Source organism: Osmerus eperlanus, chromosome 20 (genome assembly GCF_963692335.1).
Source record: "Osmerus eperlanus chromosome 20, fOsmEpe2.1, whole genome shotgun sequence".
NCBI lineage: Eukaryota > Metazoa > Chordata > Actinopteri > Osmeriformes > Osmeridae > Osmerus > Osmerus eperlanus.
Window position 1 is genome coordinate 7,504,688 of NC_085037.1, and position 12,338 is coordinate 7,517,025.

Genomic DNA, 12,338 nt, shown 5'->3' on the forward strand with positions numbered 1-12,338 from the left:
TTTAAGGTTTGAGGGGGACTTATTTCTATCTTGTCACAGAAAATGGAAGGAGGGGTGGATGGGTGGTTGCACCTTGAATTTGTCAAATGTCAATGTGAACTATAAATGAATGTGACAATTGAACACAGTCATTTATATAATGTTGACGTGACATGACAATACAGACAATACCCAGTCATCAAAAGAGGTGAAAAGGGTTCATGTATTATTATATTGTATTTTACTATAAATATGATTTTTGCTTGGATCATGTATGTTGAGTAGTTGGCTGTTGGACGTGATACACGGTCCAACTCCAACAGTTCAGCCTGGTGAAACAGTAGAAGGAAAGCAAAAGCCCTGCACATACACTCACACACGGACAACCCAGTGTTCTGTGCCACCAAGTATCACCATTGTTCAGAGGGTGAATATGAGAGAATCAGACCGAAAGTGATCCGCAGTTTATTTCAGGCTCCTTGTGGGCTCAGCTTTAGTTGAATCCTGGCTAATTGACTTAACCTGGCAGGTTGTTAGCAAGATCCCTCCTCTCTCTCCGCTGTTGGTTACTCCGCTACGCACTCCTCTCCATCAACAGCCAAGGTAAGCTACTGACTTTCTTTTTTTTCTTGGTTCCTCTGAAAATCTAAGATTTTGTTATGTGAAAGCAGCAGCCAGTTGTAAGAAGTGAAGCATTACTTCAGTACAAACGTTTTACGCCTGTTTCAATGTACCTTTCTCAAATGGTGAGATTCAGAGTTGAACCATGGTGGTGATCACACTAAACATTTCTAATGTACTTGTCTGCGGTCTAATGTTTATTCAATCGCTGATGTTGTCTATTTTTAAGAATGTGAGGAGTGCTGCCACTAAGTGTCATGATAACATTTCAGTTTACGTAACAAAACGTTGAACGAGAGTATAAAACGTTGTGCATCTAACTCTTATTCTAATGAATATGATTCCCCATCAGATGTGTTCTGTGCTCCAGGTGTATGTCTTGGGCACTCCTATCCAAATCCCCCTCCCCCAGGCACAGGGCGTGTGGAGTGGGTTGTGGGTTAGAGGCCCAGTAGGGGGAGACATAGCAGAGATAGCGGCGACCGACCGCTGACTAGGCAGCGTCTCAATGATCACAGCAGTTGGACAGCTTTTTGGATTTCTGATGCCCCATCATTATGTGGACATCTATCCATGATTGGTTGTAGTAGGAATCTCTCTATGTGAAGCCTACCTCCTGAAATGGACTCAATAAGCTTGACCACAGTCTTCTTAATAGGCTTACTTAACACTCTTCTCACTTCTTCTCCCAGTCTCTCTTGCTCCAGAGAGTCTGAACAGGACAACTGGAGGTAAAGGACTGATCGGCCTTGCATAATTTCTGCTGGAAATCATTCAGTCAAAGGTAGAAAAATGTGGAAACGGAAATACACAAAGACCTAAAACAGAGATTGCTTGTTTTTTTGTCCATTAAGGATACAGGAACATATTTTCCTTCCTTCAGCTGACAGCATGGGAAACTTCCAGAGTGGTGCTGTATCCAAGGAGATGCTGAAGGACCTTCGTCTCACCACCAAGTTCAGCGAGAGCGAAATCGCCCAGTGGTACGAAAACTTCCAGAAGCAGTGTCCATCAGGGCGCATCTCACCGGAACAGTTTGAGGGTATCTACGGCAAGTTCTTCCCAGACAGCGATGCCAAGACCTACGCCCAGCATGTGTTCCGCTCATTCGACACCAACGAGGACGGGATGCTGGACTTCAGAGAGTACATCATCGCCCTGCACATGACATCCTCTGGCAAGATAACGCTGAAGCTGGAGTGGACCTTCTCACTGTTTGATGTGGACAAGAATGGGTATATCACCAAGTCAGAAGTACAGGAGATCTGCAACGTGAGTTCAGTGCAAGAGGATTTATGGGAATGGAAAGTGCATGAATGGATGGGTGGAAGGATGGATGGGTGGGTGGGATGATGGATGAACGGATGGATGGATAACGACACAAACAAGGGAAAAAAAGATGGTGTGCATCTGTGTGACCACTGCTGTGTCCGTGAGAGCGACAGGTCCTGAGTTTTGTCCATGGTTGCTCTCAAAGTTGATCATCATAAAGACTTATAGTAGGTAGGTTTGTTCAGCTATTTATTGAATCTTTATGCAACTGGATTGTAACTGGAAAAGTATTTTGGCCAGAAGATAGTAGCACATACCAAAATGCATAATGTTTCGACAGACAATGCATTGCTGGTGTATCTTTTTCCTGGCTATGTCTTCATACTATCTCTTGCAACAGACCAGGCTGGCCCTTTATAGATTGTGTGTAGACAATGTTGTTGAGAAGCACCTTTTGTCATATTTGCCAAAATAAACTTCAAATCTTTGTAGCAACCAATACATCTAAAGGTTTGACGGTAATATGAAATCAATCCGACATCTGTGGGCGTCGCAGGACTGTAATAAACACGACAAATCATTAAGACCGTTCCAAGACTAATAATTGGACGGGCTACCTGTTTGTCTACCTACCTACCTACCTGTGCGCACTCTGCCCCTGCACTCAATGCGCGTTACTGTAGTTTTAAACCAGGCTAGGCAGAGGTATTCTAAACAACCGAGCTAGAGGCACAAGAATGGCAAAGGAAGAGCAGGCAATGAATCCAGTTCCAGATTTCACAGTTAAAAATCTATTATAGGATTTCCCAATACTAAATGCTAGCTTGAAAGTAGTGAGTACTAACACTAGCCATGTTTATGTTCGTTATTATAGTGGTGTGTGTGTTCTTACATGTGAATGGGACATGGGGTAATTTGTGAAAAAAACAATGCTGCTTTCTCAAATACTCTCTCTTTCATGGACTAACTAGAAAAGTCTCCCGCAGTTCTGTATTCAGGCATTAATGTGTTTTGTGGGAGTGGCTTTGAAGGGATGGGGTGGGATATTAATGTGAATAGTTTGGAATAGAAGCTAAAATAGCTAGCTTTCCAAAACTTGCCTGCACCAGCTTTAAGACCTACTTTGTTGTGGAGTTTATGTCCCTACCCTGCAGAACACTACTAACGACAGCTCTCCCTCTCGTTGTCCCTGCTTCTTTCCCTGTCGGCTCCATCTCTCTCTTTGTGGCTCTCTGATGTCTGCCTGTTTGCCTGACCATTTCCCTAGATCCACCCTTTTTGATGTAACTTAAAATATTTAGGCAACGTCTTTTAACCTGACTGTTGCCCAAATTAACAGACATATTCAACTTGACCCCGCCATGAGAACAATCTAAAAGTGTCCAGGGTATATGGCCGGGAAGGAGAAGGATAAATATACCACAGTAGAAAATAGAAGAAGTGGACTGGTCCACAAGGGAATCTTAAATACAGATTACTCAGTGTCTTAACCTTTGACAAGCGCATGTGGGTGTGGCCTTAGCCTGTGCTAAGTGGCTGACACAGCTCTCAACCATGACAATTGTGTGAGAGTCGCAAAAGCATTGCCAACATATTGTTTCCAACAGATTAAATTGGGACAATATCTTAGCTTGTGCCAGTTGTGCCAGCTGGTCAAGAGATGCGCGCGAAAGGAGGAGCTTGATGCTGTCATGGGGGCCCTTTTGTATTGACCCCAGGGATGGTTATAGCTGAGTATTTGACTGCAGATAATGAGGTTGTTGGTTCAACTCTCCCCCCTGTTGTCACTTTGGGTAAAAGCATCTGCTTGACTAATGAATGAAATGAATAGCCAATAAAAACGGAGTAGTGAATAAACAAGGTGACTACTTTTCTAACTCCTGGCGTGAGTGAAAGAGAGAAGGAGTCTTTGGGCAAGACTCTGTCTCCCTGTAGTTTGTGGGTTGGTTAGTGACGAAGACAGGGAAAAGACGTAATCCTTCCAACCATGTCTGACACTGTCAGAAGTATAGTAGTTGGTCACTATGGTTGGCGACTCACTTGACAGCCTGACCACCATGCAGTCGTCCAGCTCTAATCCTCCCTAAGCCTGTGTTTACATGTTAGGAGCTTGAGTGTGAGCTATTTGTCCCAGCTCTGTCATTCCAATAACCTTTCCTTTATCATTTTTGCTTTTTGATTGTTTTACTCAGAGACTTGAGGTTGAAATCATTATGTTTTTCCATGATTCACGAGGGGTGTTTTGATGCCTCACTGTTTTATAAATCCATTTCGAGAAAAAACAGAGAGCTAGAGCTTTCATTGATAAAATCAGGGATCTACGTACAATGACAAAAAAATCCTCTCTAGTCTGTCTCCAAGATCGGACAGCTGTGCTGGTATCATTGTTTATTCTCAATATTGTTATGTCAGCTGTGAAATCTCAACTCACCCATCCCTGCGTTACTGCATCTATCCTTTTCTTGAAAATCAGATCAGTGGGACCCCAAGAAGAACTACAACAAAATATCTGTCCACACAACAGCTTAACACGTAGCAATGTTATTCTTATCTTCAACTCATGTTATTGAGCTGACTGGAGAGATGTGAATCCATGTACATGGTCAAATGCTTACAAGGACTTATTTTTCACTCCACTACCTTTAAAGATTAGGAGACAATCGTATCAAGCACCAAACACAGTTTTCCCGACTAATCTCTCTTCCCCAGTAGAGGTTTTGCCAGCAGAAACATGATCATTGGTGATCGTTCATATGAGAGATTATGAGAAGGGATTGGTGTTTGGTCAGAAGCTTGGTGATCTGCAGTTGGCATTCTGATGTGGTTCAGCTGTCGATAGTTTGGCTTTTCAGAAAATACATCAGAGTTTTAAATACTGGCAGGTGGAATCAAGAGGATGATGACAGATTAATGATGATGCAATAAACGATGGACAATGTTTGAAAGTTAGTGGCGGAGCGTCCTTATGACAGTGACATGATGTAGTTCTGGACCTGTAGGTTGATCTCCATGTGACCCCTGTGTGACATCTGTGTTCTGCAGGCTCTTTTCAAACTGATTCCCAAAGACAAGTTGGCTGACCTACCTGAGGATGAGAACACACCAGAGAAGAGAGCAGAGAAGCTCTGGAACGTCTTTGAGAAAGGAGATGATGGTGAGCAGGAGGGTTGGAGGGGTACAGGGTGAGACAACGTGCCATGGCTTTCTTCGGCCACTGTGTGGATTTGCTGTATCAGTGTAAAACGGATTGTTTTCTCATTCTTTCTTTTTTTTTTTACTTTCTTTCTCAGATCGAGTGGCCGAAGGAGAGTTCATCTCATGCGTGATGGCGAGCGAATCTGCTCTTCGTCTCATCCAGTACGAAGCAACCCAGTAGCTCCTTGAGAGATTCTGTACCCAACTTCTCTTCTACACACATCCACATCGAGCCTTGCGTACGACCTGCTATCTCTCAGACTTCTGGCCAGGCCCTTCTGTCACTCTAGAAGTTTGTTTGAGGTGATACTGAAACGGAGTCCTTGTATAACCCATCCACTGAGTGTAAAAGAAGCTCAGATCAGGTTCAAAAGAGTTCATCTGCTGATAGGATAACTTTGTGCGTCTAGCTACAAGGAAACAGTTGTCTGTGCTCACAAGAAGTGGAGTAAAACTACACATGATTCTTTTTGTATGTTAGGCCAGAATGATAGAAGCTAGTCTAGACTGAGCGGACAAGAACATCAGCAGTCTTATTCTCAGACACTTTTGACATGATTTGCAGGCCTGATCTAGTTTTTTGTTACACTGTTCGGACATGAACAGCAATGATAAGCAGGTTTCACTTTTAGAAACAACTCCATGATACTTCATGGAACCTGTGTACAGTGTTGAAAATGTGTTAAAAACAAATACAAAGTTGTTACCATAGATACATATACAGTGTTAACTCTCAATGGGTGAACTGTGAAGTGCCCGCCATCAATACTCTGCCAACCACAACAGGACCACAGCATAAGACACTTACCTCAGGACAAACTATAGTCTACTATGTAATGCTTGGAGAGATAGGTGAAAACTTATATTGACTCTACTTCAGAGTTGCTTTTGATCAAGTTAGATTGTTTTGTTCCTTTTTTGCTACATTGTAGACTTTTCACAGGTACTAATGCTGGTTCATCAGTACTCCATTGAGGTGGGAGTCAAAGCATCTGTCTCTAGAAATGGATGAACCCAAAGTGATCACAGATTCCGTTTGAACAGTTGTGTCCTGTGTGAGTGGAAGTTTGGTATCCCTTCACAGCCTGACACGCCATAAGGATCCCTGTGGTTGTGAGTGGAGGTGTTGTGTAATACCTAGGTGCGCACCAACAGAGACGTTCGCTACATTGCTTAAGACGACTGTTACGTAAGCATGTTGACTTGATTTACCATCCTGGCCCAGTTCTTACTGGACATCTGCTAAACATAATTTTGGTATATCTGTCCATCAGCGATTCCAGAAATACTTAATTGCTTGATTTTTGATTCTACTAAGAGACATTTATTCTGTAAGTCCTTTTTAGTTGGAATATTTGCGATTGTAAATAAGGATGTTGAGGTGTTTATCATACATTAGTTCTAACTGGAATGGAATACGGTGTATCTATACATTGGAATCCAATACTCTAGTTATGTTAGCAACATTTTAAATGCTCTTCAGGATTGTTATTTTCCTTCTGCTTTTATAATGATTTTGTTGCTTTTAAACATGTTTTGAAATAAACATCCCAACTGTGATATAAATTATTTCATTTCAAAGTATTTTTGTCTCACTTATGGTTCAAAATTAGGAAAATTGAAACGACAAAAATGTTAACTGCTGTATACTATATATCAAATGTAGAAACTGTACTTATTTTGTATTTTCAGTAGCCTTATTATAACATTGTACTTTGTCACTGCACTCCTTTTCTCATACATAACCTTTTTCTTTTCTTCTATCTTTCTCTCTTTCTAATCCTCTTCCTCCTCCACCTGTTGTTCTCTCTATCTCCCTATCTCTTTGTGTCTCTCCCACTCTCCTCTCTCACCTCTCTCTCATTCTTTTTCTCCCAATCACACACACATACTCCTGCTCTCCCAATCACACACACATACTCCTGCTCTCCCTGTAACACACACAAAACACAACTCTCTCTCATCCCTCTCTCTCTCTGTCTGCTTTCCTTATCTTTCTGACTGGGGAGATTATTGATATAATCTCGAGTCCAGAATTTGAAAGCATCTGTCTGTCTTGACCTGCAAAGCTACGTGCTCCAGATGGAGGCAGGGTCGTGTATCTTTCCTTTGGCTCATCCACAGTACAGATTCATCTACGCTGTCTCAGGACAATCCACCAGACAGGCTCCCACGTCCAAAACATCTGTTTATGCAGGACTGCAGACAATGCTTTAAGAGAGGATTTGTCTCGTTCTTTTGAGTATAAGAACAGAAATAGCAACACATCTGCCTGTGCGTTGTTTCAGAAGTCAGTCCATTTCACTACCTTTATTCATCTCTATATGAGGAAACACAGTTACCATCAATATAGAAGTTAGACAGGATCACTATCAACACAATAAACTTACATAAAGGACTTTCACATGCATTCCAGGCCAACGCCACCTGAACATCAAACATGTAGAATTTCTAAGGGTTTTCATCAAATAATAAATCAAGAGCCGTCTAAAGTTCCTTCCAATGTGTAAAAAATGGTCTTAGACTCTTAAAAGATATACATTTCTAAAGAAAACTGCAAGTGGAGGACAAATACAATTTCTTGATTAGTATTTTCAAAGTCTTGGGAGATAGATAAACTTATTTTCACCTCTCATACCTTCTCCCTCTTGCAGGCCCTTCCCCTAATCTCCCATCAGCACAGTGAGTCCTCCCTCTCCAGGGCATCCTCCATCTCGTCCATCTCTCTCTCACAGTCTTCACAACCCTCCGTCCCGCAGCCCCCCACCAGCACCATGTCGTGGGAGTCCACCCCCCCTGCTGCTGGCCCCACCGCTGGGCCCTCCCTCCGGGGCCACAGGGGGTCCATGAGCGCCCCCTGGTGGCAGTGCTGGAGGAGGCGGCTGACTGAGTACACACCACCGGCCTGGATCACCTCGTCATACGAGGGCGCGTGGCTGGCGGCGCGGGCCTCCTCCAATCGCACGCGAGCCCGGTGCTTCATCTCGATCAATGTCTTGGTGTAGGAGTTGAGGGTTGCCACGGCAGCAGCCATGCAGCAGCTGAAGGAGAGCCACGCCATGCTAGAGGGGTGACGGAGGAGGGAACAGATGGAAGGGAAGAAACAAGGAGGAACAGTAGAACACAGTGAAAGGTTTGCATATGTGGATGTTAACCAAATTGAACGAACGACATTACTGCCAGTCAATCATGACAAGGTTTTTTTCAGAGAAAATCACAGAGTTGGCAGATAAGACTGAGGAGATACTGACGCGAAGGACCAGCCGTAGTCCCAAGTCTGTGGCCGCCAGTCTTTAGGGCCGATGCTGACCGTCATCTGAAACACAGTGGTGTACATCATATGGGCCACCATCCCCATGAGTCCTGAGAGACAGAGACAGTGTGGAGGAGAGAGACAGAGACAGTGTGGAGGAGAGAGACGGGGACAGTGTGGAGGAGAGAGACGGGGACAGTGTGAGGGAGAGAGAGGGAGGGGGGGGAGAGAGAACTAAACTGAAAGGAACTAAACTGAAAGGACTTCTCAAGTCCATGACAAATCTGCATTCGTGGTCATATCCTCGGAGGCTGCATCCACCACCCCCTCACCTGAGAGGACGGTGCACATGGCGGCGTAGGCGTTGATCTTGAGGGCGTGCATCTCCTTGCGGGCGCAGAGACACAGGACCTCCATCCACATGAGCAAGAAGCCCATTGCCAGCAGGCCAATGTACGTGAACTCTGATATCACTGAGAGCCACAGCACGCCTGGGCGGGGAGAAGGGAGGGAGAGAGAGAGAGAGAGAGAGAGAGAGAGAAGGAGGGAGGGAGGGAGGGAGAGAGAGAGAGAGAGAGAGAGAGAGAGAGAGAGAGAGAGAGAGAGAGAGAAGGAGGGAGGGAGGGAGAGAGAGAGAGAGAGAGAGAGAGAGAGAGAGAGAGAGAGAGAGAGAGAGAGAGAGAGAGAGAGAGAGAGAGAGAGAGAGAGAGAGAGAGAGAGAGAGAGAGAGAGAGAGAGAGAGAGAGGAAAATAAAGGGCCGGGAATAGGAAAAATGCAAGGAAAAGGAAGAGTGTAAATGTTATATATTTCAGATCTGAAAGAAGGTGTTTTATCATGATATTTGATTGGTTGTTTCTATAGGAATTTATATCACATGACACATTGCATCCTCAGTACAAACCTTGTGTTTCTCCTGGAGTCAGCTCTATGAAGCTACGGCACTTCTCCTCTAAGGTAGGATAAGCACAGATTAATAAAATCTTTCTGTTTTACAGATGATCTGCTGTACAGGGTCAAAGGTCCCATTTCATTCCTCAACAACCGCTCCATGCACAGTACATGTACAGAACTTCCTGTACCTCTAACTTTATATCAAGAATAAAGCAACACTGGTGTGCGAGAGCAACCCTTAGGCTCTTAACATCAGACTGGGCTAGTCTCCAGACCACCTTCATTACAGAAGCATTTGATTTCCTGACTCAATATTTTCTCTCACGCCGTGACAGCATAAATCATAGGCTCATCTAATATCATCTCAGTCTCCAACTACCTCCACTACATGTGGCTTGGCCTACGTTAGCAGGCGTCCTGACCTTCATTGTGCTTTTCGCAGGAGTGCCAGAAGCCCGTGTGGAAGTATCGCAGCATGTACTTGTCCTCGCCAGTCTCCCAGATGTAGTGGACGGCGTTGGCCATCTGCTTCTTCCTCAGGCGTGCTTGCTCCTCCTTCTGCAGCGGCGACAGAGTCACGTTGGACATGGGCTTCGTGGGGTCCGCGGTCGGGCTCTCTGAGGAGGGGGGGAGAAGGCAGGGAAGAGAGGAGAAGAGAGAGGGGTCGAGAGGATGAGGGGATATACGTAACACAAGGAGAAAACACAACCTTTGCACTGACACATCTTGGTTGCTCTTTTACTCAGCCCCACAGAATTTCGCTGAGGTGTTTAGAAGCACGCAAACCAACAGAGATGATGTGTGGAGGCCAGGTCTCTCTGTCTGGCTCACCTGTAGTGTATGGTTGGCTGTTGTTCTGTCCGCAGTTCTTCATCTTGACTGGGGAAAGGCAGAGGGGCTTGACCACCTTGTGGGTGCCCTCGCACCAATAGGAGGTGCAGAAGGCCAAAACAGACAAGGCCAGAGCCAATGAGGTGAGAGACAGCGAAAGCAGGGTGCGGTTGCGTCTGGACATGTTGTCAAGCATGGTTGAGAGTTTGTGGGGCGTGGTGGGTGGGACCCACCGGGAGCGGTAGAGGAGATGGAGAAATGGAGAGTGGTGAGGGACGAAGGGATTGAGGAAGCAAGGGAAGAAGCAGCTAGGTGAGGGAGAAGAACGAGGGAGTGTGAGGGAGGGTGGAGAGAAGGGAAGGAGGTTGGAGGAGGAGAACAGAGGGGAGGGAGGAGAGGGATCAGGATGGGAGTGGGCTCGGCTGATTGTCAGGGGCTAGAGATGGGTGGGGTGGGGGCAGGAGGGATTAAAGAGTGTATGAGAAACACGATGGGACAGAGCGATGAGAGGGGGAGGGGCAGGGGCAGGGGCGGGATGGGACGGAGGGAGGGATGGGAAGATGGAGGAGAACAGTAGATCAGCTGAGGGGTCAGGGGTCGTGAGGCAGTGGAGCGGGGGAAGATGGACTATGAGGATTTACTCTCAGTGGAGAGTATGATAGACAGATGGATGGATAGATGGATGGATGGGCCGAGGGATGAGGGCTCACCATGCCCCCGTACCTATCCCTCTTTTCCCCTCTTCCTCTGGTCTTTTCTGCTTTTAGTGTCGTCCTGTCCTCACACTGTCAGCAATGTGCCCTCCCGCAGAAGTCCCTCCGAATTCATTCACCAATCTGAGGCTCCGGAGAGGGTAGGTGAAGTAGACTCAGGGTTCTGGAGAGCAGCAACCTTTATTGGTCCAGAAAGCTCCATGACGTATCCTTGTGTCCAGTCTCATGAGCAGAATGTGTTTTGGATCCAGTCAGGTATACACTGACACACACTTGTCCTACATGATACATCTTACAACAGCTTACGCAACTAATCCACCCTGTCTCCGTTTTCTCATTCTGTTCATCCCATGTACCTCGGTGTCCTTCGGTTAGATTGAGACTTGTGATCTGTCCAATCTCTCAATCTTACTCTTGATCCCTCTTAATCTGTGCTAATCTCTGGCATGTAGGTGAATCATCTTCATAGCCTTCCACTGTCTGGACACCACCTAGAAGAAACACATAGAATGTGGATTAGCCATGATTAGGAGACATCTATGCCAACAGGATCATGATCACCCTCACCACTGTTCCAAATCAATCACCACCTTCTTCATCATTGTCATCATCATCATCCTCATCATCCTCATCATCATCATCATCATCATCATCATCATCATCGTCCCATTGATAATAATCATTATTGTCATCTTCGTCCCCATCATCATCGTCATCATCATCATCATCATCATCATCATCATCATCATCATCCTGGAGCACCTACATGCCATGTCATTCCAGTGAGCCACCAGCATCATACTCCATTAGAGTCTTTGTCTATAGTGACATGTTAAATAATAAAATGATTTTTACTTTCTTGAGTACTCTGTCAACAGATTCAATTTATTCTATCAAGCGTAAACTCATTCAATTGTAACTGACTCGTATTATTTATCTTTCTCTCTCTCTCTCTCTCTCTCTCTCTTTCTATCTTGAATGAATTGATAATCGCCTCCAAATCTAATTCAGCCTCAAGACCATTATTCCTGAATGACTATCTGTCATGTGTTACAGAGAATACATAAGAATATCTCCTCAAATGAGGCACTACTCACCAGATATGGCTCTCAGACACCCACTTCCACTTTGTACTTGTCCCACCTTATCCAGTCACCTTCTATACCTTTTTGCTCTCTCTTTTTCCCTCTTTCTATCTCTCTCTTCCTTCCTCTCTCACATGCACTCATGTCTCTCATCTTTCTTAGGCTAGTTTTCTATCACAAGCCCACCCAGATTCCTCTTAATCCTCACAACTCCATCTGTCACTTTCACTAGCCTTTGCCCCCTTCATTCTGTCACATTTCTAACCCTACTTCTCTTTCTCTCTCTCCCTCTCTTATTTGATTTCTCACTCTGTGTGCTCAGCAACTTTCCTACTCTCAGTATTCTTCATAACCCTTTTATAATTAGGGAAAGAATGTGGATGTACTGCACCACTCTTGTACTTTACCTTAACTACTCTGACTAGATTAAACCCCTCAGTAAAGTTGCAGTAGACTGCAGTAGAGTAGAATTAAGTAAAGTAGAGAACAGTGCAGTA

The 12,338-nt window shown here is 44.9% G+C and overlaps 2 protein-coding genes across 2 annotated transcripts; one reads left to right on the plus strand and one right to left on the minus strand.

Moving 5' to 3' along the window:
- The first annotated feature begins 1,343 nt into the window (after positions 1-1,343).
- rcvrn3 (recoverin 3) lies at positions 1,344-6,627 on the plus strand. The gene is made up of 3 exons (XM_062487089.1): positions 1,344-1,872; positions 4,915-5,026; positions 5,163-6,627. Exons 1-3 carry the CDS (start codon positions 1,492-1,494, stop codon positions 5,246-5,248), a joined length of 579 nt encoding a protein of 192 aa, XP_062343073.1. The 5' UTR covers positions 1,344-1,491; the 3' UTR covers positions 5,249-6,627.
- A 441-nt stretch (positions 6,628-7,068) lies between these two features.
- Positions 7,069-10,337, minus strand: LOC134041026 (germ cell-specific gene 1-like protein). The gene is made up of 6 exons (XM_062487262.1): positions 10,044-10,337; positions 9,635-9,829; positions 9,223-9,270; positions 8,653-8,811; positions 8,319-8,430; positions 7,069-8,129 (listed from the first exon to the last, which is right to left on the minus strand). Exons 1-6 carry the CDS (start codon positions 10,237-10,239, stop codon positions 7,742-7,744), a joined length of 1,098 nt encoding a protein of 365 aa, XP_062343246.1. The 5' UTR covers positions 10,240-10,337; the 3' UTR covers positions 7,069-7,741.
- Positions 10,338-12,338: the final 2,001 nt, after the last annotated feature.

Excerpts from the sequence above, each read along its gene's own strand:
- rcvrn3 (XM_062487089.1), top strand. The coding sequence starts at position 1,492 with ATGGGAAACTTCCAGAGTGGTGCTGTATCCAAGGAGATGCTGAAGGAC. Across the intron at positions 1,873-4,914 it reads AAGTACAGGAGATCTGCAAC|GCTCTTTTCAAACTGATTCC; the intron begins GTGAGTTCAGTG and ends TGTGTTCTGCAG. Across the intron at positions 5,027-5,162 it reads CTTTGAGAAAGGAGATGATG|ATCGAGTGGCCGAAGGAGAG; the intron begins GTGAGCAGGAGG and ends TTTCTTTCTCAG.
- LOC134041026 (XM_062487262.1), bottom strand. The coding sequence starts at position 10,239 with ATGCTTGACAACATGTCCAGACGCAACCGCACCCTGCTTTCGCTGTCT. Across the intron at positions 9,271-9,634 it reads CTGCGAAAAGCACAATGAAG|AGGAGAAGTGCCGTAGCTTC; the intron begins GTCAGGACGCCT and ends ATCCTACCTTAG. Across the intron at positions 8,812-9,222 it reads GACTCCAGGAGAAACACAAG|GCGTGCTGTGGCTCTCAGTG; the intron begins GTTTGTACTGAG and ends CTCCCCGCCCAG.